This window comes from Pteronotus mesoamericanus, unplaced genomic scaffold (genome assembly GCF_021234165.1).
Source record: "Pteronotus mesoamericanus isolate MK-2021 breed Mesoamerican mustached bat unplaced genomic scaffold, CSHL_Meso_final contig_20, whole genome shotgun sequence".
Classification (NCBI taxonomy): Eukaryota; Metazoa; Chordata; class Mammalia; order Chiroptera; family Mormoopidae; genus Pteronotus; species Pteronotus mesoamericanus.
In genome coordinates this window covers 27,654,781-27,680,866 of record NW_026555085.1, presented here as the reverse complement: position 1 = coordinate 27,680,866, position 26,086 = coordinate 27,654,781, and the positions used below count along the sequence as shown (strand labels likewise).

The 26,086-nt window shown below is 35.9% G+C and overlaps 1 protein-coding gene across 1 annotated transcript in view; it reads left to right on the top strand.

Moving 5' to 3' along the window:
* Window positions 1-26,086, top strand: part of EYS (eyes shut homolog) — a 1,478,297-nt gene that overhangs the window by 1,248,991 nt on the left and 203,220 nt on the right. Inside the window, 3 exon segments of the mRNA XM_054568619.1 lie at window positions 14,144-14,252; window positions 25,151-25,242; window positions 25,244-25,369. Coding sequence (XP_054424594.1) covers window positions 14,144-14,252; window positions 25,151-25,242; window positions 25,244-25,369 — 327 coding nt within the window.

Genomic DNA, 26,086 nt, shown 5'->3' with positions numbered 1-26,086 from the left:
CCTTCCAGACAGATCTGAGTTGTCACTTTACATTAGTATATTATACAGCAGAACTTTCTATGTAAAATCTCTTAAATAAGATTACTTGTTTGATTATTACAGAAAGGAGAATTATAAATCAGAATTCTAGTTCAAAATCTTTTCAGACATGCAGCACTGCTCTTTATTGCTAATACAAACTAATGCCTTCCACAAGATCAGAAATAGTGCTTTCCAAACCAACACTTCACAGGTGAGCCTAGAATCCAATTCTAATAGGACATACTAGAGTGAATTTATGAGCATTAGTAATCAGATTTCCTAATAATCACTTTCTTATATAATATTAAGTGTAATAGAATTTAAGGAGATGAAAGTTAAAAATTTCTTTAAAAGCAATACAGTGAAATTTTTTTAAAAAGTAAAAAGCATTTAGGATACCATGAAAATGAAAATAGTACAGAGTAAGAAAAAAATTAAAAGCATTGAGTTTAGGATTATCCTCTTACTGGTATTACTTTGAGTAATGGGTCAGATTTCCCTTGCACATTTTCAATGATTCAGTTGTCTCTCTTACATGATTCTTTACCTTGATTTCATAGAAGATATATTACTACTTCAATAGCAGGTAAAAATAAACACATTCTAGGCACCAGAGAACCATCAGCTGAGTACCTGCAATGCCTGGCTCTGGTTTTCTTCTTCAGTGGTCTGAACATGCTTGACACGTCACAATTCAGTATTTTTCATGTCCCGACCTAGTTCCCTTCTTCTCCCTGTGAAGCGCAAATTTTTCAGGCTGTAACTGCATCTAACCTATAGCTGGAGATCTTCATCAATTCACCTTCATGCGTTTTCTCCATGGCATACAGCTTACAGGAACTCAGAGACTGTTTAAATTCCTACAATACTATTATGTAGATCTATCACACTGATCGAGTAAACATAAATTAATAGCAATCCTAGATGAAGGAAAATTAAATATACTTCATCTCTTTATTGTCCTTAAAATTAAGACAAAATAGACAGTTGTGAAGTTTCTCAAACTAGGAACTACTTACAGTTTCGAACAGATAAGTGTTTCCTGTTCATTGTAGGGTATTTAACAGCATCTCTGGCCTCTACAAGCTAGATGTCAGTAATGCTACCCACCCCTATCCCAGTGACAACCAAAAGTGTCTTCAGACATTGACAGACATTCCCTGAGAAAGAACAAAATCACCCCTGATTGAAAACCATGTTATTTTTGAAGTCTAATCTCTAGATCAGGGGTTGGCAACCCACAACCACGAGCCAATCTGGCCCCATATATCCCATTAGTATATATCATAGCCTGTTTTCATATATCCTGTGAGCCTAAGAACGGTTTTTGCATTTTTAAAAGATTGCAAGGAAGAGAGGAAGAAGAAGAATCTGTAACAGAAATGGGAGGAAGCCTGCAAAGCTTCAAATATTTGCTATCTGGCACTTTCCAGAACAAGTTTGTCAGTCCTTGACATGAATAAACTGAGTCTTCAGGAAGTGAAATGACTTGTTGAATTTCACACATTCTGACATCACATCTATTTTTTTCATTATTCTCAGCTTTTTATACTTCTACACTGTATTTTTCACAAGAAAATTAGGAACTATTACAAGGCTTCCCAAGAAGGAATGAGACAAGTAAAAGGGATTATCTTACATACTCATGTATTTGAGTTTGCAGTTGATGTTTCCTTTCAGATTTGCTGTCTGGTTTGCAGAGTAGGAATCGATGAAACATGTTCTCTGATTTCATTTGCATGACCTGCCTTTTTTGGGGAGGCGGGGAGGGGAGAGACACAATAAAACATCAACATTTTCTATATTCTAAAATATTAGAAGCAAGATTTTTACCTACTTAATTTTAGGAAATATCAGATGAAAGGATAAACAAAATGTGGTCAATAGGTACAATGGAAGGCTATGCAGCCTTAGGAAGGAATGAAGCTAACATGCTGCAACATGGAGGAACCTTGAAAACTTTATGCTAAGGTGAGATAAGTTAGACACAAAAAGACCAGTATTTTATGATGCCATGTACATGAAATAAATAACTAGATTTGTAAAATTGATTATTTGGTTATCCGGGGTTGTGAGTAGGGCAGAATTAGGAATTATTGCTTAATGAGTGCAGCATTTCTGTTTGGAATAATGAAAAATTTTGGAAATAAATAATGGTTACAGTTAGATAACATTGTAAATATTATTAATGCCGTTGAATTTACACTAAAAAATAGTTAAAATGGTAAATTCTATGTTATATATATTTTACCACAATTAAAAATAGGTTTGCCCTGGCAGGGTAGCTCTGTTTAAGGTTAGAGCATTGCCCGGATAGACCAGAGTTGCAGATTCAATCCCCAGTAGGGCATATGTAAGAATCAACCAATGAAAATATTTTAATGGTTTTAAGTTTCATGCAGGCAAATTCTGAGTACCTGAATGCTGAGAACATGACCAACCATTTATTGAGCTGGTGAACATCCACCCTGCTTTTACTTTAAATAGGGGTTTCTCAAGATAGGCATTGTCAATAATTTTGGGATGGAATCCTTCTTTGTCATCAGGAGTTGTCCTGAGCATTATAGGATGTTTAGCAACATTGCTGACCTCTATGTATTGAATGTTAGCAGCATCCTTCTCCTTTTGTTCGACAAAGATGTCTCCAGACATTGCAAAATGTTCCCTGAGGTGGTGGAGGGTGATGGGCAAAAATCCCCAGCTTCCTTGAGATAATGCGTATGGTATTAGATTGCTTAAGGAAATCTTTAATAAAGGGTTATCACTGTGTGTGTGTGCGCGCGCACACACACACAAATCCCTTTTGTACAAATGATGGCAGAGCTATTAAACTGTAAAGAAATGGCCTTGTGACATAATGAGCTCTCTTTCAATGGAATGTTTAAACAGAGATTGAAGGTCATTCTTTAAAAAATGTCTACTTAAGTAGGAGAACGAACTATGAATCTCAAGTAATTCTAGCTATTAAGTTTCTCTGATTCTGAGTACAGTTTACTCTGTTCCATGTAGACAATTTATAGGTATATAAATGTTTACTGACTGTGAGAAATTCTTCTTTATATATAAAGTTAGTTCAATACTTTTGTTCTGCTGACAAGAAGTATGTGGAACTGCATTGTATTGTGATGTTTTGCAAAAGACCTTGAAGACAGAAGGGGGTGGGATTACTTTATTTTACCTAAGTGCTAGAAAGAAAAATAACTTAACTGATTGTTACACCCTTCTACTTAAGTATTTATTTGGAATTAATCATGTAATCATTTGTATGTTTTAATGTAACTATTATATCTAGTGTTTTTTTTTTCTTTTACTATTACTTCAAGGTATTTTATATTCTGGCTGATGTACACTCAAAATGAGATCACTTACTCAATTCAGAAAATGCTTTTGGGTAGAGAAGATGCTTAAGGAGCCTTTAGCAAGGACAATAACATTCCCTGACTTATGGATACTCCTTTGTTCTTCTCTTTATGTTTTCAACAGTAATGTAAAAGCAATTCCGTAGTCACATAATGCTTGGATTCCTGAAATATTTAAAGACAAAAATGGACTTTCTCCATCTGTCTATAACACCACTACCAAGACCTTTCTTTAGCATAAAGAACTTATTACTTTAACATTTGTACTCTCCCCAAGATTAGTATATTAGGGATCAGCTGATTCAAGGTTAAAGTAACCCACCATGGAAATGGTTGCTACTTTGATTGTCTACCAACAAAACATCTACAATTGATAAAAACCTTTGAATGTCAATGTTTCTTTTTATCATACACAGTAAGTCTAATCCTTCCCTGTAAAGTTAATAAAATACAAAGGAGGTGTTTTTAAACTTCTTAATATCAAATGGTAAAGGAAGGAAAATTGCTGAATAATTTTTTACCACTTCTTTTCCAGTCACGACTGTAACTGTATTCACCACAAGGAACCCTTACTGTTTGGTGAAATAGCAAACATAATCCTCTTTGCACTTTACAGAGGTCTTTTGAAATGTTTTTATTACTCTATCTGAATTGCAATAAATGAAGATACTAGATTTAGATGTTTACAATAGATTTATGTTGATTATATCAGTGTTTCCTGTCAAATTAGACTGTGCTTTGAAAATGTTAAAAAGAGATACACTATTGCTTTCTGATCTCATAGCTACTCCTCAGCTGAGATATTTGTTAAACCCAAATCATTTAGATTATCTGTATATCTTAATAGGGTGTCCTGTTACAATTCAATATATACACATTCTAATCTCATTCATGTCTGAATTCCATCTTAACTATTGAACACTGCTACTATTCAAACCTCTGGCCCTTATATTTAACATTGCTCCATTTAAAAAAGAGAAACTTTCACTCTGAATTGGTTTATTGTATCTGCTGTAGCAAATTGTCACAAACTTGGTGGCTTAATACAACAGAAGTTTATTCTCTCACAGTTCTGGAGGCCAGAAGTATGAAATCAAGATATCAACAGAACCTTCTGCCCTCCAGAGGCTTTAGAAAAAAATCCTTTCCTTGTAATTTCTAGCTATGGGTCACTGCCCAGCATTCTTTGGTGTGTCTTGATTTCACTCCAATCTCTGCCACAGTCTTCGCATCAAAACCCAGTTCTGTCACTTAGGGTCCATGTGACCTTGAAAAAGTTATTTGACCCCTCGGGTCCTCAATTTCCTCATCTTTAATGGGAAAAATCTTTCTACTTAACTCATGTGGTGAATGTTCTTCAGTATTTTAAAGTACTTGGAATAATGCTTGGTTTATAACAAATGCTACATAAATGCTTATTAAACAAAGCAAATAATTCCATTATATTCCACTATAAGAAGTCATTGCTAATAACAACATATAGCACATGAAGAACTCTATCACTTTGAAAAGACCTATTCCAGCCTCTCATTGGTTAAGTGTCACTTACAGTAGATAGGCAATAGGGCAGATCAGCATGAAGGCACCAGATGCTGCACTGGGGCTCACTAAAGAAGAGCAAAGAAGCTGAAGATGGAGGGAAAGATTTTGTTTGTTTGTTTCCTAAAACTAAGCACTCTTCAAATTCTCGGCTTTCAATTTTTGCTTCCATAGGCCTGGCAATCAAGTGGTCTGACTGTGTGTTCTCTAAATAAAATCTTTCTAGCATTGCTTGCTAACTCAGTCTGAATGAGCCTGGAAGATGTAGTACAGATCTGTCCCTCTCCTTCACACTAACCTCCACTGCCGATGCTTGGCCCTGATTCCTCTGGTTTCAGTGAAAACTGACCTCTCAGAGAATAATGGTACCTTTCCTCCTTACCTATGCGGGAAGCTTCAGAAGACAACTGCTTTATCCACCCCCACCTTCCCACCAAAAATATTCTGTATATTCTTACACAATAGGTATTTTATTTGTCTGTTGAAGAAATATATCCATTTTAAGTTGGGTTTAAGATCACTTGACTGAACAATAATTTATTATTTATTTCTCTACACAAATTTTCCTTCTTCCTTCCATTCCTCACTATTTTACCTATACTAAAAATTACCTTAAACCATTTTTGGATTAAGACTTTATGTCTTAATTATCACAGACTACATATTTTAGAGCTTATTATATTTCTTTTTCACCTTGGGACTGTGAGCCTTGAGATAATTTAGTTTTCTATTTGCATCAAGCAATACAAAGCTTTCAAACCATCTCTGACTATCAGTGATTCATGTCTCCTGGTGGGAAAATGTGGGTTTTCGTTCCACGTACAGAATTTTCACATATCTTCTGGAAAAATTTCAAAATGCTTAGTGTAATTGTGTTTCTTATCAAAACAACTTCAGAATGTGTTGTTGTCTCTACTGTAAGGGTGAGAAACAAAGGATTTTTTCCATCATCATGATCACTTACTCAATTAAATTCCCCTCAATCTTTAAATTGGAAGTGCTTTCATGGAAGCCCTAAATAAGAAATAGACTCAAAATCAAGGAAGGACTAGTCATTCTTCTTTTTATCATGAAGCCTAGATTGCAGAGTCATCAATTTTATATTTCTATATTGGTTGAATTTTTCAATTTTTACTTGTCTAGTTATCTTCATATTGAAAGTTTTCTGAGATAGGAATTTGGCTTCACCGTTCTTTTTCCCCATCAGAAATTTTAAAGATGGAGCAGCCATGTTTGACAAAGGGCATGAGAAGCACAATCGGGGGCAGGAGGAGGGGCATACATAAGACACAAAAAATCAGAAAGAAAAATTTATATATAAGAATAAGAAATGGGTATACTTGCTCACAGAAAATAAATAAACTGAGGCAAGGGACACTTAGATTGCTTGCTGGCAAAGAAATATGAAGCCAAAGAAGTATTGATCTGAGGCACAGCTTGCTGGATCACAGTACAGCCCTTTTACACGTAGAGTGATGAGAATATTTACAGTTTTGGCTCAGAGAGTGCTTCTGAAATTTAAATCCTTTGCATCTGTTAATCTACTCTTTCTTCATATGGTTTAATAAAAGCTAGAATTGTGACTTCATTGAATTAAACATAATACCATATAACTATTTTAACGTTAAATTATTTTATGGTATATATAGGTAGATGTATAGATATAGCTATAGCTCAGTTAAAATGCGCTGCCAAAACATCACATGCTACAAGCAGTATAAACCATGTGGAAACTGTAGCATTAGAAGAGAAGAACACAGTTATTGTTAATATAAGGCAATTTAAAAGAAAGAATGAGCCAATACTCACTGTGACACATCAAAAAAAAAAAAAATGACAGGAGCATATATGGTCTTTTCCTGAAGAAAACTTGTATCTTTTTTTCTCACAATTCTAACTTATTTTATTTTTGTCCATGAAAAATTATACTAAATATTAATATACATTTGTATATTTGTATCAAGGCACACCGAGATATATAAACATACAAATAGGCAATTTAAGGCTTTAACTAAAGGAAAACTTGTCTTTAACTTCTCTCATAATCTAATGGAAATGAATCTCCACATACCCATATCAGAATTGCTTTTTATTCAAATGTTGTAAAATAATCTGTTTCTTACCAAATTGAATTTTTCCATATGCTGTTTTAGCTTGGGAAACTTCAGTCTCTCAAATATGTTTGTATGAGAGTTTAGATGTTGGAGAGGAAAGGATCAGGAATCAGCATTTTTAACTCCTGAGTTTGGATTGATTATTCAGCAGATTGTATACAAATATAACCCAAAATTGCTAAAAACAAATCAACAGAGCCAATAATAAGTATTAGAAATGAAGGGTAAAATTAAATACTACCTGGTACTTGTAAACTAAATATATATAGGTTTTAATGGTAATATTCTCAAACCCATATTCATCATCAGAGTAAATTGATTCAATTGAGAGCTGTGAACTAATAGATTCTAAATAAAGCTGATTTTCTACTGAAATTCCAAATGAAATGCCAACAGTGAAGTTGAATTTTGCAACTTTTTAAATGTTCTTCTAAGTTAATGCTTAAACTCCACCAAGACATATTTAAGAAATTCAGTGGGTATGCTCTCAGGGAAAAGGGTTAGTTAAGGGGCTGACTTGGTTTAACCTATTTGCCCATTTCCGCGGCATAAAGACCGCCACCATGGCCCAGTTTCAAGCTACCAGCATGAATTCACGGAGGTGGCGTTGGGAAGAGCTGCACAGAATCAGCTCCTGTGAGCCAGTACCAGCCTGCTCCCGTTCACGGCTGAAGTTTCCATCCGTTGGGTTCAGAAATGTTAAAAGCCAGATGTCAGGTCAAAAACCAACAACATTTCTGGGTATGGATTTCAATTTGTGTAATTGTAATGATCTTTAGGAGAATGTTTGCTGGATAAAGAAAACAAGAGAATTCTAGCCGTGTATACTTTTTGGAGGAGCTAGCAGGAGACCTTGAAGTTTGTAGAAAATGCTGTAGGTCCCATTGCACATGAATTGGATAGTGCAGTCAGAAGTAAAATCCCATTTCTTGGAATAGCTCTGATATTTCATGGCCGCTGGGTGGACGTTCCCTTGGCGGCTGCTCTGGTTCATCAAGGGTGTAAATGAAGCTCCTGCTTCAGCAGGGGCTCAGTGTCATCACAGCTCCTTTCTTTAATATCAGCGCTTCACAGGACAATGGCTTGGTTTTCCTGTAGTTTAGTATCAGTTGCAGTTGGGCTGTCCATCAGTCAGAGGAAAAGCTAAATAAAATAATCAAAAACAAATGACCATCTCATAACAATCATCCAGAGACAGGAAGTCCTCGAGACAGTTCCCTATTAGGGGTCATGCAGTGTTCCTTGTGCAAGCTCTTTGTAGAGCAGCCTGACCACCTCCTTCATGCTCTAAGCAAAAAGTGATGCTTTCAGTGTATTTATGTTGTTTTATTTGGCAAAGGGGCTAACACTCTGGCTTTTGTGCCTGATCTTTTTATACACTGTTTTAACATATAAATCGTGCTGAGTTGCACTGACAACCCTAAGACACATGGCTGTGTTGATAGGACTATATAAAACCATTACATCATACTCTTAAAAAGTCTCTTCTTAAATTTGCTCACACAGCCATGCCAATTGCATTAGGTACATGAACTGGTAAGGAAAGCTCTATGTCTCTGGACAGTTTCATCCATACTGCCTGATGTATAATCTTTTAAATATATTTTCCCATGTTTTCCTGTTGCAAACAGGGAGCTAAAACAATCACACCATCAATTAGAGTCTATCTCTGTGGGGACCAGGTGCTTTCAGTCCATTCATCTCTGCCACGTACCTTTACTGCCATCTGCTGATAGGAGTCTCCTATCTCAGGTCTTCTTGTGCTGAGCTATCACAACTCAGCTAAAACTTGGGTTGAACATGAAGATCACATCTGCTAGCAATTTGAAGTTAACCCCTCTCAGTCTTAAATTTAGCCTGAGATTATTCTTTTAATGAAGGTTTCAAGCTGGAGCTTAACATGTATGCTATCCATTCACTTCTGAGCAACACTTAATGTGTGGTAAACATTAGACTAGTTATTATTGTCTAATAATAGTTATGGAGACTCATTTAACTGCTATCTGTACTGTAAGTTAGCCATATAGAGAATTTGTTCTAGCATTCATTTTCAAAGTTTAATTCAAGTAAATAAAGGAAGTTACCAGCAAATTCATTCATCTCCAAAATTTAAAATAGGCTAGCATCATTGCTGGAAAATAGCCGGACAAGAGAAAGTACATGTATACTTTGCACCTGTAAAAGCATTCAGTATTGTTTTTCACAATACTTCCTAGAAGCAGTTGGTGCTCTTCAGTTTTGTTACTGTTATACCATGGTTTCAAAACACTATAGCTGCTGCAATTATGCATGAGCTATGCTTTGTGAGCCTTCATCAGAAACTGCAATAGTCCTTTAAAGTATTTAATTTCATTATGGTTTAATGCCAATGACTCATAAAACTCCGAGATTTGACAAACCAAACAGGTACCTCAGAGAAGAAAAAATCCATACTTCTTATTTCTCTCTAGAAGGCAAACAAACCACTTATGTGCTTTTGAAATACACCACTGAAAAATAGTGTGAGACAGATGTATTGAAATGTCTTAAGCACAAAAACAACTCTGAGGTGTAAAAGGATAAAAAATTAGTCTCTCCAAATTTAAAGGCTGTAAAGTCATAAAAGTACCTCCAAATGGCTTGTTTAATTTTTCTTCATTCTGCCTCTACAAATTAACAATAACTTTCTATTTACATGGCCCTTCAAAGGCAAGGACTTAGTGTGATCTTTATTATTGTCTTCTCTTATTATGAAAGAATAAAAAGGTGGGAATTCTAGTCAAGATTAGTCTATAACTTCCCAGTTTGATGCACCTTCTTAGTGTCAAACACATGGCAACAATAGAGAAAATGTTTACAAATATACATTAAAATATAAAACAAAAGAAATATCTTCTCAAACAAGAAAGAGACAAAAATGCAAAGTAGTGAAAGAGGTAATACTGCAGGCCTACCATAATACAGGTCTGGAAACAGGGAAGCTCACCTTCAATAGGGCAAAGGGAACTAAAACTACTCAGGGATATTTGTGAAAGATTTTAGACACACACACACACACACACACACACACAATCATCTGGGATTTTGGCTTTTAGCAAGCTGTCAGCACAGGAAGGAAACAGAATACAGACAAAGTATCATGAGCAGAAATGCACTAAGTAATCATTTTTAGTTCTGTGAATGGACCTGTGAGTACCTTTAATATCATCATCAGACAGAACTACCAAATAGCCTTTATCCAAGATTCCAGTTTAGGTGCTGATCAAAGTGAGATCAGAGGAGCAGGTAGAGTTCTCATGAGGCAGGCAGGGTTGAGTGCAGCAGATCACAGAAGGAGGTTCACATAAGTGGGGAAGAAGAGAGAAAAACAAAAATACTCCCACTCAAAATGGGCCTGTACAGTACAATATCAGAACATATGGCAAGACTAAGCAATGAAACAAGCAAATCATCAAATGAAAAGTGAATCGCTCTAATAAAATCATTTTATGGAAAAGTCTGACAAAAACTAAAATAAGTATTTTTAGGATGCTAGGAAGCATAAATGAAAGAACAACATCTATTTTAAAGGAGAAATTATAAAAACAAATCAAGTTAACACCAAAAATATTCAAAGGATTCAGACTATTGGAGATAAAAGAACATATTCATTGAAATTTAAAACACAGTAAGTAGAATAAATGGTCCTGAAGATTGTTGAGTGGGGAAAATGGTGCCTAAGATAATGAAAAGAATATTTTTTTATTGAAAGCAAGATTTAAAAGTTTAGAAAACAACTTAAGAGGATTCCTAAAAATGTCTTCTATAAGTTCGAGAAAAATTATTAAAAAAGAGATTTCAGAGACTGTTAGAAAGCAATATTTGAGGCGATTCAGGTAAGAGTTTTCCAAAATTTAAGGTATATATATATAATTCTTGAGATCAAAAGTACACTTGGAGTATTAATTTAAAAGAATAAGTAAAGATTGATCCACACCTAAACATTATCACAGATGAAAAGATGATCTTAAAGCTGTAGAAAGAAAAGTTAAAAGAACAAAAGAACAGCCTTTAAATGGAATAGATAATGACTTTATAGCAGCAACAGACTGCAGAAAATAATCATGTACTATGTTTAAAGTTCTAAAAGAAAAAAACATGTAAAATTGTATACATTATTACACTATTGTCCAGAGGTGATATGACTGTGAGTTTGCTATCCACAAATTCTCATTACTAGGACTATTAGAGATGGACTTAGCAAGGAGACTGATGGAGAGGCGTAGTTGCAAGGAAGGCAGGGAACTCAGGAAAACAGGAAAATGTTATTAAATTATTTAACCCTTGATTTTCTTTTTATAAAAATTATTTTTTCATGTTCTAAGAGGTGAAATTTAAAATCTATGTTCAATCTCAAAATTTAGAAAATGTAAATATTCAAAAAAGATATTAAAAATCCTTCTCATTCATATGAAAACATAGCCACTGGTGATACTAGTTGCAGTAGTTCTGGTATAATTTCTATGCATATTTTTATAAAAATGATATACCATCTAAAGTGTCTTTATCTTTTTTTAATATAGTTTATACAAATATCTCTCCATTCTATTAATTGTTATTCTGCAATCTCTGTTTAAAAGCTTGGTAGCATTCAATTGTATAAAAGTACTTGATTTAGTTCACCAGTTCACTCTCCATTGCTTTCATTTTTACAACTCTTTCCTTGCTCTTAGATATCCTAAACTTCCAGTTTGAGCAGCATCTTCCAAAAATTTTATATAACTTGTCTCTTCTGAATCTGAGTGTTTCTGCAAAATTGCTTAGCATCCCTAAAAACTATAAATCTAATGAACAAGAATGTTAAGGATGCTGAAAAATATGTCTGTTTCATCAAATTTTAATTTTTAAAATAATACAATCTGAGTATTTAATTTTGAATTCCATTACAAGCAATGTTAGTAGAAGAAAACGAACACTTCAGTTTGAGTGTGTAATTTATTTTCATAAAAATCTCTTTAGAGATCCCTGTCTAGTCAGCAAATAATTGCTTTAACTTTGGATTTTAATATTAGCACTGAATGATTTATGTACATTAAATAACGTGATTCTTACTAACCATTTAGGAGCTAAGAATGATTATCTCCCTTCTGTGGATAATCACACTTCAGGGAAGAAAGGTTAAGTGGTTTGTCTACGATCACTCAGCCAGTCAATGGATTATCTCAAAATATGATCCTTGAGTCTTTAAATCATTAGATTCGGCTAGCCTCAGCAATACTTGAGAGACATAAGGGATATGCATTTAGATTTTTCCTCAAATGATTTATGTGGCATAATGTCTAATTTGTTTATAGAGCATGTTTTGTGTCTTATGATATAATTTGCTCTATAAGCAAATATGAGACATAAAATGAACGTGATAAGAATCTACATGTGGGGAAAAAGTCTCTGGTGGGATAGAGTACCAATTTCTAAAATAGACTAAGCAGACAACAGGAACAACCATTTGATGGGAAAGTCAGGGGAAAAGGAAGAAAGTAGCAGCAAGCAAACAGAGTAGCGGGGCTTCCTTTTGTAGATCTGCAGTTCAGGGTTAGATTTTTAATCGGCTCTGAATGAAGCAAAACAAAAAGATCTTATTTCTGAATGAGGACATGTGCATTACCTCAGAACTGTTTCCTCCATTTCCAGTGTAAAGCATCTTACAGATTTACCTTCCCGTATCAATTAGGACAGTAACTATGCTTCACGTAGCCTCACCATATGCAGTTCACGCAGATGGGATACTCTAGAAGTCATTTCTAGAATTTTAAACGGTGATCTGATCAGAATTAGAAGTGACATTGGTAAACTATAGTGGAGCCAAAAAAAAAAAAAAAAAGCAGCAGAATGATGTATTGCTGGGACCATATCAGATTTGTATATCAGATTTGTACTTCTAGGTAAGAAGGAAAAGAGAATCAGCAGACAGTTGTCTCTTTTGGGGGAAGGAGGGAATGAACGGCGTTCCAGTTTGTTTTTCCATTCCACTTAGTCTCCAAAGTTAATTTTAAGAAGAAGGATTGGTAAATGATTTAACCAATGAGTGTTTAATACAAGTGACTTTTTATTTGAAAAGTAGAATTACCAACTGATCTTGTTTGCCTGGAACTTTACTGATTTAAGCACAAAATGTCCCATGTCCTGGGAACTCTCACAATCCTAGACAAGTTAGGGCAGTTGGTTAAAATTAAAAATTAAAAATATGTGTGCTCATTGTCAAAAATTTAGAAAATATAAATAAACGTGAGCATTAAAATCATTCACACATTCAGTATGCAGAGACTGCCACTGTTAGTTTTAGCAAATGTACTTCCTAATATCTCTATGAAGTAGACTTTGTAACAGTGCAAGTTACTATTATTACATATGTCAAGTGACAGGATAATATCATTTGAATTATCTTTTAAAATTCTATTTTAAAAATATGCCATGTACTTTAATATGTGTACCTTTTCATCTGATTGCATCGCTCTATAACTCTGATAAATTTTCAATTATGTATTGACCATTTCTGCTATTCATTCCACAGATTCCCTTAACCTTATACTTTTCTTTATCTCTGAAATGCAGTACTACCAGCCAGTGCATTAGCAGCATGCTTTCTGAGCTCTGATAACTGTATCACAGTGTAATCTCACTGCCCTAGGGTATGCAGCCTTTCATTTCTTATTCCATTTCTATTCTCCCTGTAGGCCAGGGAGGGGAAATTTCTACCTAGGGAGTTCAGCATCATTTAGCATTGGTGTTACTTGTCCAACAATCCCCTACGTGAGTGAGACCATATGTCAACCACAGTTAGCACTTAAAATTTATCAATACCTACTTAAACACATAAAGTTCTTTTTGTTTTGTGGGAGTTTAACTTTCTGAAAGCACTTCAAGTCCTGATTTAAAGACAGGAGGAGACAAGGAGAATAAAATGCAGTGTTCAAAAGAAATATATCTTTTATCTATACTAAAATGTTCACACTTGGTTGCGGCCATATTTCAGGATTATTGTGATCCAGAAAGCACCTCTCTCATTGAAGAAGTACTTACCACCCATGTGTGAAGTTACCCTGTTCTTGGCAATAACACATACATTAATGGCCTCTTCTTTTTTATTTCTAGCTTCACGATGCCTGCTGGCAGCCCTGGGGTTGCTCGTATGATTGAAATGACTGCAGATGGAAAGCCTCCAATACAGAAGAAAGACTCCAAAATAGCCCATGCCGCTCAGGTAGGCGTACATATCTCCAGTTTCAAACATTATTAAATGAGCCCTAAACATTTCAAACAAGTACTTATTTTTAATTTATTGTATTAATTATTGTTTTTATTGAACAAATTCCTTGTAAAAGCTCTCAACAAAACACTAAAATATTCATCTCTAATATTTTAGGTATAATTAAATATATTTAGGGTTGCTTGTCAGTATAAAAGTTTTATTAAATTTAGCATGAAATTGATTTTCTTCTCAAACTTGGCATACATTATGTTTGATTTAAGAAAAAGCTTAAGAATGGGGAAAATTAGCAAGATACAAAACATGCTTAAAAACTTACATTTTTTATTGTTATTCTATTACAGTTGTTCCAATTCTTCCCTCTTTGCCCCCCTCTGCCCATCCCACCCGCCACTCCCACAATCAATCCCCACACTATTGTCTGTATCTGTGGGTCATTCATACAAGAAAAACACATTTTTATAGGACATGGCAGTGCTTGTACTGTTAAAAAGTCCATTCTCAGTTTTCCATATTTAAGCTGGCCAGGAAATTTTTCTTAGAAACTTCCGTGAAGCTAAATTGAAAAAGAGAATGTCTGTCCCATCAGAGAACCGACAGTTTGCTGAACTCTTTTCATTTTAATGATGTGGTTGGTTACATACTTCTTAGTATGACTTTATAGCAATACATCGAAGATGAAGAATTCCTGGTTCATTTGATCATCATGGAGAGTTAATCGGTATAATCAGAGCTCCAAAGTGCTCATTTTGGTACACTAATGCTTGCAGTGTATAGTGCCCTAATGAATTGGAAATTTCATTTTATTCCCATTTTTTCTACCTAGTCTTTTGTTAAGTACATGTAGACATCTAAAAGAAACATATAAGAACATCTAATGTTTTCATAAGCACATTACCTTTTCCAAATTCTGATCATATCTTATCTGATATTCACAAGAACCCTACAAAGTAATAATGATTATCCATTATATAAACCTGAGGAAACTGAGTAGCAGTTGTCCAAAATTTCATAGCGAGACAGACAGAGACTTGATCCCAGCTTTTCTTATTCCCAACAATTTTGTGTTCCTTTATAATACCCTTAACTGTTCATTTGCTGTTGCACAAGATTCAGAACTGTTGGATGTATTGTTAAGTAAGAAAAAAATTAGTTTTCATATTTTAAAAGTCATACTAGAGCTCAAAATGGTCACACTTTTAGATTCAAGACATAGAATATTCAAATAGCGGATAATATGTAAAACACTGATCATTGTGTATAAAAAATCCAATATAAAGTATTCAGTGTGATTTTATATTTATTAATTCCTATAGCTATCCATTTTTATATTAAAAGCTTCATATTATAAATAACATACAATATACTATTATCATAGTCATCAATGCACCATATATATATTTATTTTTAAAAATATATATATATTTTATTGATTATGCTATTACAGTTGTCCCAGTTTTTTCTTCCTTTCATTCCCCTCCGCCCTGCACCACCACTCCCAGCAGCATCCCCCCGCTTCGTTCCATGGATCGTACTTGTAAGTTCTTTGGCTTCTCCATTTCCTACACTCTCCCCCTGTCTATCTTGTACCTACTATTTATGCTGCTTATTCTGTGTACCTTTTCCCCCATTCTCCCCCACCCCCGAAATCCATTTCTGTGATTCTGTTCCTGTTATAGTTGTTTGCTTAGTTTGTTTTTGTTTTTTATGTTCAGTTGTTGATAGTTGTGACTGTGTTGTCATTTTACTGTTCATAGTTTTTGATCTTCTTCTTTTTCTCAGATAAGCCCCTTTAACATTTCATGTAATAAGGGTTTGGTGATGAAGAACTCCATTAACCTGACCTTATCTGGGAAGCCTTTTATCTGCCCTTCCATTCTAAATGATAGCTTTTCTGGATAAAGTAATCTTGGTGCTAGGTCCTTGCCTTTCATGACTTTGAATACTTCTTTACAGCCCTTTCTTGCCTGCAAATTTTCTTTTGAGAAATCAGCTGATAGTCTTATGGGCACTCCTTTGTAGGTAACTGTCTTGTTTTCTCTTGCTGCTTTTAAGATTATCTCCTTATCTTTAATCTTAGATAATTTAATTATGATGTGCCTTGGTGTGTGCCTCCTTGGGTTCAACTTCTTTGGGACTCTCTGAGCTTCCTAGACTTCCTGGAAGTCTATTTCCTTCACTAGATTGGGGTAGCCCTCTTTCATTGTTTTTTGAAATAAGTTTTCAATTTCTTACTCTTCCTCTTCTCCTTCTGGGACCCCTATGATTTGGATATTGGAACATTTAAAGTTGGCCCAGAGGTTCCTAAGCGTCTAATTTTTTTTTAATTCTTCCTTCTTCTTTCTGTTCTGGTTGAATGTTTATTTCTTCCTTCTGCTCCAAATCATTGATTTGAGTCCCAGTTTCCTTCCCTTTACTGTTGGTTCCCTGTATATTTTCCTTTATTTCACTTTGCATAGCCTTTACTTTTTCCTTCATTTTGCAACCATTATCATCCATTTCTGTGAGCATCCTGATTAGCAGTGTTTTGAACCATACATCTGATAGGTTGGCTATCTCTTAATTGCTCAGTTCTGTTTTTAGAGCTTTGATCTGTCCTTTCATTTAGGCCATATTTTTGTCTCAGTGCACCTGTTACATTGGAAGGGGCAGAGCCTTAGGTATTCCCCAGGGTGAGGCAACCTGGATCACTGCATTGTGATCACTGCATTGTGGGCAAGGGATCTAAGAGGGAACAATGCCACTTGCTCGGCTCCCCACCAGCTTTTAGACACTTCCCTTGCTATAAAATGACCTGTCTTTGAGTTTATCGCTTTTTTTTTTCTGCTTGATCAAGTCTACTGTTGAATCCCTTTAGTAAATTTTTCAATTCACTTTTCTATCTTATGCTTCAAAATTTCTGCTTGGTTTTTACATTTTCTATTTCTGCTTATTTTCTCATTTTTTTCATGATTCATTTTCTTGAGCTCATTGAGCTGCTTTATATCAGTTATTTTGAATTTGTTATCAGGTCATTTATAAACCTCTATTTCTTTAGGGCTGGTTTCTGGATGTTTATTTTGTTCCTTTGATTGGGCTATGTTTTCCTGGTTCTTCCCGTGCCTTGTCACTTCATGATAGTATCCACACATTTGAAAACACAGGCATCTCTCCCACTCTTTATGGAATGGCTTTGTATAGGAAAAGACTTACACCAATTAGCTTAGCTGGAGATTCTGAGACCCCTTCAAACCTTTCCTTTCTTTTTTTTAAAATTTAGTATACTTTTAAACCTTTTCTATGGATGTGTATTCTCTGACTTGTGTGTGAATTCTTTGTTATTCAAATCTGCCAGTGTCTTTTTTTAATCATGTTTATTCTATTACAGTTGTCTCAATTTTCCCCCTTTGCCCCCCTCCACCCATCCCACCCCCATCCCCCTCTCACAGACAATTCCCACTTTGTTGTCCATGCCCATGGGTCATTCATACATGTTCTTTGTCTAGTCCCTTCCCCTTCTTTCCACCATTGTCTTCCTTCCCCATCCCCTCTGGTCACTTTCAGTCTGCTCCATGTTTCCATGCCTGTGGTTTATTTTGTTCGCTAGTTTATTTTGTTGAATAGAGTCCACTTATAGGTGAGATCATATGGTATTTGTCTTTCATCCACTGGCTTATTTCACTTAGCTTAATAGTCTCCAGTTCCATCCATGTTGTTGCAAAAGGTAGGAGTTCCATCTCACTCTCTCTTTCTTTTTTTTCTTTCTTTCTTTCTTAAATGCAGATTGACTTTATTTATTTTTTTAAATGTCAAAGTTAATTATAAAATATTAAAAAATTTAAAACCATTATAAAGTCTCAGCAATTAAAACAACATGACACCAGCACAGAAATAATCAAGTAGATCAATGAAATATAATGAGCTTTCTAGAGACAAACATATATATCTAACAATGTAATATATGATTAAGTTGATATTTCAAATCAATGGGGAAAATAAGGCTTATTTAACAAATAAGGGGCATGGATCACTATCACTTGAAATAAAACAAATACAGAGCCCTATTTCACACATTATACAAAAAATATTCAGGTGAGTTAAAAATCAATATGTAAAATCTAAGGAGTTTTAGGAGAAAATACAAACTAATATTTTTTTTACCCTGAAGTAAAATAGTCAAACCCAGAAGCTATAAGGTAAAATATTGACAATATGACTATATTAAACATTTAACACTGTACAGCAATATACATATTAAAAAAGTTAAAGGACAAGTAATAGAATAGGAAAGTATTTGCAACACATCTAAAAAAGTGTTAATGGTTTGTTTTGTTTGTTATTTTAGGGAAAAAATTCTACAAACATTTCATCAAAAAATGGATAAATAATAACAAACAGTCATCCAAAGCTTTTTAAAAATAATAGAAGCAGGCAAGGATTATAGAAAAACAGGTTTAGTTTCAACAAATAATAAAGAACAATTAAAGAACACGTCATTGTCACAATTAGATTAATATGTATTAAAAAATATTGGTAATATCAAGAATTGGCAACTGTGAAAAGAACTGGGTATTCATAGACTCCTTTTCTTCATCTTAAAGCAGTCCCTTTAGCATATTTTTCAGTGCTGGTTTGGTGAAGGTGTGTTCTTTTAGCTGTCTTTTGTTTGGGAAATTCCTTATTTTTTCTTCCATTTTAATTGAGAGCCTTGCTGGGTAGAGCAGTCCTGGTTGCAGGCCTTTGCTTTTCCTGACTTGAATAATTCTTTCTACTCCTTTCTGGTTTGCAGTTGTTCTGTTGAGAAGTCAGGTGCTAGCCATACCGAGGGTCCCTTATATATTACTACCTCTTCTCCCTTGCTGCCTTTAGGATTCTCTGTTTGTCTTTGATATTTGCCATTTTAATGATGATGTGTCTTGGAGTGGGCCTCATTGGGTTCCTCTTGAATGGGACCCTCTGTGCTTCCTGGACTTGTGTGACTTTTTCTCTCCTCCAATTAGGGAAGTTTTCCATCATTACTTTTTCAAACAGGCTCTCTATCCCTTCCTCATCCTCTTCTCCTTCTTGTATCCCTATTATACGGATATTATTACATTTCAGGTTGTCCTGCATTTCCCTCAATGTCTCTTCATTCTTTCTGAGTCCTTTTTCATTTTCTTGCTCTTTCTGAAGCTTTTTTCTACCATATCCTCACTGATTTGATCCTCAGCTTCATCTAGCCTGCTTTTGATTCCTTCTACTGTGTTCTTCAATTCAGAAATTGTATTCTTCATTTCCTCTTGTCTTTTATTGATAGTTTCTATGTCCTTTTTCATGCTGACATAGTTTACAGTAAGTTCCTCATAGTTTCCCTGTAGTTTTTGTAATGCTCTCTGAGCTCACTGAGTTCACTGAGCTTCCTTAGAACTGTTGTTTTGGATTTAGTATCTGATAGTTTACTTACCTCTATTTCATTTATTTCTCTCTCTAGGGATTCCTCCTTTCCCTTTGAGTGGGGGGTATTTCTTTGTCTTCCCATTATTTGTGAGCCTCCTCTTTTTTGATTCTGCTTCTTAAGTTGATCTGTCTTGATTTCCTGACTTTGTGGTGTGAACTTCTATGGTAGGAAACCACTGTTTTTACTTTCTAGATCTGCCTCTGATGATCTCAGATGTTGTCCCTGTCTGAACTTAAACAGTCTGTTTGAGACTTCCAGGAATCTACTGTATGTGGCTCTCTCCTTAGCTGTTTATCTATTCACTCTGCACTCAGCAGGCTGCCTTAGATAGCTCAGGGTGGGGCGGAGTCCCTCCTAGGGGCAGGGTTATTTGGTCCTTTCACGTTGCTGCTGTATGGGGGAGGGGTCAGCACAGGTTCCCTCCAACTACTCTGTCCATTCTCTCCCCAAAGCCTCCGTCCCCAGTTTCTCCTCAAGTGTCTCCAGAACTCTCTGCACCCCCTTTAGCCAGGGATCTATACTCTCTGTGTCTGCCACTCTGCACTTAGCAGGCAGCTTAGACAGCACAGAGCAGGGTGGAATCCCACCGGGGAGGAGGACTAACTGGGTCCTCTGATGCTGCTGCTGCTCCGGGGGAGTGGCCTCTGTCTGAGCAAGATGGCTGCTGCCGCATGGGGGATGAGTCAGCACCAAGATCCTGCCAGCTACTCTCTCAGTTCTCTCCCCAAAGCCTCCTTCCCCAGTCTCTCCTCAGGTGTCTCTAGCCCACTCTACCCCCGACTTTGCTGCAGACCAGGGTAAGAGGCTGCAAATGAAAATTTATGCGTTGGTCCTCTAAATGGTTCTTTGCATCTCCAGCCACCTATCTCTGACAGAGAACAACCCTGCTGCTTTTTGCAGCTGGCTGTTTTCTGTGTACTTTTTGGGCTCTGGTGCTGTAGGCTGCAGATCCCCGCTTACGGTTTAGATCCCAATCTTCTTATGGGGATCCAACTGGCCATTTCAATATCCTTCTGGTGCTGCCACCCATGGGCGCCCCGCCAGCCTTCTCAAGTCTCTTCCTCACTCCTTACCAGTTAGATTACACTAAAGCTGATTCTTCTGTCTCTGAGGTTACAAGGCTCCTCTCTCACTATTGTTTAGTTGCGTGTTCCAGGTGATTTCTCCACAATTTCATTGTAATTCCAGGTTGGTCCTGGGAGGAGGTCATTGTGACTTCCACTCACTCCACCATGTTGATTATCCCAAATTTGCCAGTGTCTTTTTGGGGTGCTTGTAGTCTTTGCTTTCTGTCTGAAGTTTAGCAAGTTATCTGGAGCTGCTACAAGCTACCCAGTTTTATTCTGTTCTCAGGAGCCCCCAAGCGTATACTATGCTGGGTCTCATTGGAGCTCTAAGACAGGCAAAATAAAAATCAGTCTCTCAAGAAAGCCCCTGAAAACCCAAAATGTTAGAAACATGCTCCAATCTCTTCTGCCCAGCCCTGCCCTCGCCCCAGGAAGAGGCCACTGCACTGAATCAGTTTCTGTGTTTTGCTTCATGGGTCCTCTGGAGCAGCAGGCCCTATCTAGTTCTCCTTTGTTTTCAGTGATACCCAGGGATCTAGTGGATGTCAGGTACTGTCACTACTTCAAGACAGAGGAGACAGAAACCCATTCTTCAACCTGTCCCCTGGAAAGCTGTAATTTTGGATGCATGTTCCAACTCTTTCTATCCATAGGGAGAAGTCAGACGTTGGGCATTTTACCTACTCTTTCCCACTGAGGTAAGGGGAGGGATTATGCTGAGTGAATACATGCTAGTCCGAACCTTCACCTTTCTCACTTGCCCCAACCTGGCACCCTTTCCTGTCAGCACTGAGATTCAGGTAAGACAGCAATTAGTCTCTGAAAAGCCTACACAAAAACTGTATGTTTCAGTTTTTTATTTCCCCCAAAGAGAAGCTAGAAACTGGAAGTTTTCTCTCAGTAGAGGAGGGCTATGGCAAATGAGTGCCACACATTTTCCCTTTGGCCCCAATACAGCTGGTTTCACAGTCCCCTAAGGTACAAGTGCCTCTCAACTGAATCTACACATTTCTCACAGAGTCTCTGTCTGTGTATTGCTGAATCAGTGTCTCCATGAGGAAAGGAAGGAATACCTGGAGCTTCCTATTCTGCTCTCTTGCTAACCAGAAAGCTGCTATTTTTCTGACTATTTAATTTCTTTATTATTTATTTCCCCAGATTTCTTATAGACAATAATAATCTCACATCCTTCTTTTGTATCTCCACTTCCCTAAATCCATGCGCTCACAGGATAACAACTGAATTTATTGATTCCTTCACTAAAGTTCAGTTCTTTCTGCAACAAGGTGAGAAGATACTATTTTGAAAACATCCTGTAGCCTAGAAAGCCTTAAGGATCAAAGGTTTAACTGTGAATTACAGGACCCGTTAGGTTTTGCTGATATTTATCTAATTAAAAAATAACTGTTTTGTGACCTAGTTGATATTAATCTCATATGTAACTCAAAAACTTCCATATAAGCACTGCCCTATAGTCTGTGCTATATATGTATAGGGAGATATATTAGAATTAAAACCATATTAATACTCCTTCCTGAATGATATTCAGTGAGGACCTCCCATATGCTGAATCTGGCAAACTGGGAAGTTTCTAAGGAGTATAAAGTAGGAGAAGAGGCCTAAAAGCCACATAAGGGACTGAAGACATTAAATTTAGGATTAAGTTTCATGAATCAGGTCATATACGAACTTGTATCACACCTCCTATTTGTAAATTGCTGCTATCGACTCAGAAAATCCCAAGATGACAAGGGGTGGAGGTCCAGCTTTAAAAAGAGATATAAATTCATATAAAAGAGACTGCATGCTCATGATTATCATGTTATGGAGGAGGGGCGAGAGACACTAATGACAGAGGAATAAATACTCCTTCTGCCTTTTAATTCCCTTTCATTTAATATCTCTAAAACTCTTAAAGAATTTAAGACTTAAATCACATGTGAAGTTATTTAAATATATCCTCTTCCTAAACACTTTATTCAAAATCTCTTACTCATCTTTATTCCAAGTTTCCATGTCTCTGGTTTTGAATTTGTCTGCATATAATTCAAATAATATTTTAAAATTATGCACTGACACTAAATAAAACGCAGTTTATTTCAATTTTGTACTTATATTCTTGGATAAAGACAAGTACACTTGGATAGTTAATCTCAACCAAAAAAAATACATTTGCAGTTACCTTTCTGTAATTTTTTTATACAAAAATATTATTTAAGACAGACTCGAGGATGTAAAACAAAAGTAAACATTTAATCAAGACATCATAACAGAAACGCATGTAGTATCCCAATTATCTAAATTTAAGACAAAACAGAAAAGATAAAGCAGCTTCCTATCCATATTCCCCTCACTCCCCAGTTTTTAAAATTTATTCCCTTTTGCTTATCTTCTTATTTTAGTTGCACATATTATAAAAGAGCACTATATTCTTCCTTTAAAAAGAAACTCTGAGAGGAAAGGGAATGTTTGTTCATTCTTGTCAACGTGGAGTTCTTTCCCCTCAGTCACCATTCATATTTTTCATTGTCTTGATGATTCCTCCTTGATTGTCCATGTCTGTTTTCTGTGGTTTTATCTTATAAGATCATATCTTGATGTCAGACTCTATTCTCCATAGTCTGATTCACAAGGAGTTATTAGAGAAGACTTACTTTAAAGACCTGTCTTCGTAGAAATGATTATACACACAAAAGGCAGCTCTTGGATAATTGAGAGTCTGGGGATAGAAGAAGTCAACCATTTTAATGGTTATCTATGTGCAGTCAACGACAGCTGCTTTTTCAGACATTTCAGGGTTCCACTAAGTTGGGGCCTCAGATCAGAAGAATTACATGGGCTATTTATTTCCATTGTTTGGGTGTTTTTTAATGGTCTAATAAATCATAGATAGCTCTACAGACTTTCCCTCAGATCTGCCTACTGCTAACAGAAGAGGAGGATATTCTTTCATCCACTATCAGTTTTGTGCTAAGACAGCACACTTGTCAAAGCAGTGAGAGGTTTGCTGTTCCAGGTGTGTGATCAATACACAAAGATGTCAGAGATCCTCAGTGAGAATAAGGTCATAGCCTTGGATTCGCTGAGTCTGCAAGTCCATGATAGATCCCAGATTGCCTTAGCAGTGAGTCACTTATCTTAGGTGATAAAGAGCTCTGCTAATGGTTTGTTAGAGTAATTGATATAAATGGACTTAGTATATGAAAAAGGATGTGAAAACAAACAGACGTACTCCTATGCCTCATGGGAGCTCTTTTAATACACCTTGAAACTTCCACCCCACTACACTCAAAGGTAGTCATCCTCTGAGTGACTATATGTCTGAGTCCCATAGGAAGTACTCAGAAAAAAAAAAAAAAAAAAGAGTGTCCTTAGGAGCAGAGCCTGAGTTACTAAAAACAGTAAGAGCTCAAATAATAGAATTAGTTTGATCATGGAGATACTTTGATGTTCCTAAAATTGCACATGCTTCTGTTCTCTAGAAGCAAATTTGCATTAAAACAAAAATTAGTTAAGTGATATTACTGGGCATCTCCTGTCCCGTCCTCCCACGAGAATCATATCTTAATTATTTGGATCTAGTTTTTTAATTCTTGCAATGACAGTTTCCCATTTTACCATATCTGTAATACAAGTTTAAATACTTCCGACTTCATCTTGGACTGAGTGAGTGAGTTGTGGGTATGAGCCCAGCAGAGACACAAACTGCACGAGTGCATCCACCTGCCATATGTCAAACAGCCCCAAATGTTACAGCCTCGTTACCAGTTCATCCAGACTTCAACTGTAGCTCATCAGTTCCTATTAAGAAAAGTTGCATTTAATATACATCTAAATGATAAAGGTTTAATTTATGTATGTTGCTGAGGGGTTAGAATGAAGAGATTAAGTGGCAATTTATATCATGCAAATGATTTTATCATCACTCTGGTCAATGAGTATAAGCTGTAGTTCCAGATAAGGTCACATTCTGAGGTACTGGATGTTTGGACTTCAACATATGAATAGATGGTTGGGTGATGCATTCAAGATCTAACAATAGTTAAACAAGAAATTTTTATTTTCTTTATCTTTTACTATTTTGTAATGTTCAGATTGAAATGCATTCACTTGAGTTCAAAAATGCACTTCAAAGTAATCAATCAGCAAGTGGTATTAAATGCCCATTTTTTGTACTAAAATATATTAGCTATTGCGAGAGTCACAAAAGAAATATGAAATAAGGGCCCTTTTCTAAAGGAACTTATCTTACCACCTAGTAGGATTGAGGAGGCTAGCTAACAATTGAAACCTGTTTAACACAGAAGAACGCATCAAAATATGCAATTACAGAACAAAATATCCCAGGCCTTTCTCCTATAATTTAACAACACCTTATAAGAAGATATTTATTGTTATTTTTCCTCTAGGTACATTTTGAATCAATGTTCCTTGGCCATGTTCCTGAAAACATTAAGATCTGTAAGAAAGCGGGCCATGTGTATGGGTTCAAGGGCTGCATCAGAGCTTCAAGTAAACCACAAAGAATACTTTATCGTTCAGGAAGCACTTCATGGAAGGAACATTGAGAACTGCCATGTCCCTTGGTGTGCTCATCATCGATGCCACAACAATGGCACCTGCATTAGGTTAGTATTAGCCTCCTGATCTCCAACCTATATTGTATAATTCCAAATTCTCAAAAAAAACAAAACCGGTGGCATTGTCATCTGGGTGACAGAAGGATCTGGAACATCCAAGTTTTTGCATGCATTACCTAGCTGATGTACACATGTGATAGATATTTGTTTGCTCAAAGAAACATATATATTGTGGCTCCAGTGGCAAGGAATTCCTGACCCCTGAAGCTAACTAGGTGACTGAGCCTAATTTTGAAAATTTTAAATGGATCCAAGTATAAGTTTACCAAGGTGTCCTGCTTTTAAGAAATATGAATGAGAGATTATTATTCATTGATAATGATTTTGATGTATTAATTTTTATTGCTTTTGCTTCATCTTAAAAATATCTACTTATATCTCTTTTTAGAAAGTACCTATATCTATCTATTCTTTTTATTTGCAATCCTATGTGCTTTTTTTTCCCTCCTGCAAGAAAAGATTCATGCTTATAAACTTAAGATCTTAATTAAAATTATTTTCTGCTCCACTAAAATGTCTTAAATGTCTTAAGTGACTCAACCCTGAAGGAGTCTCATTTGGACAGTGTAGAACATATTCCCAAATTTCTTCAGTCCTCTGAGAAATCTCTTTTCAGAGCTACAAGTAATGACAGAGTGGAAGCAGAAACATGCACAGATTATAATAATTCAAGTCAAGGAAAAATTGACCAAATCTCACGGGAAA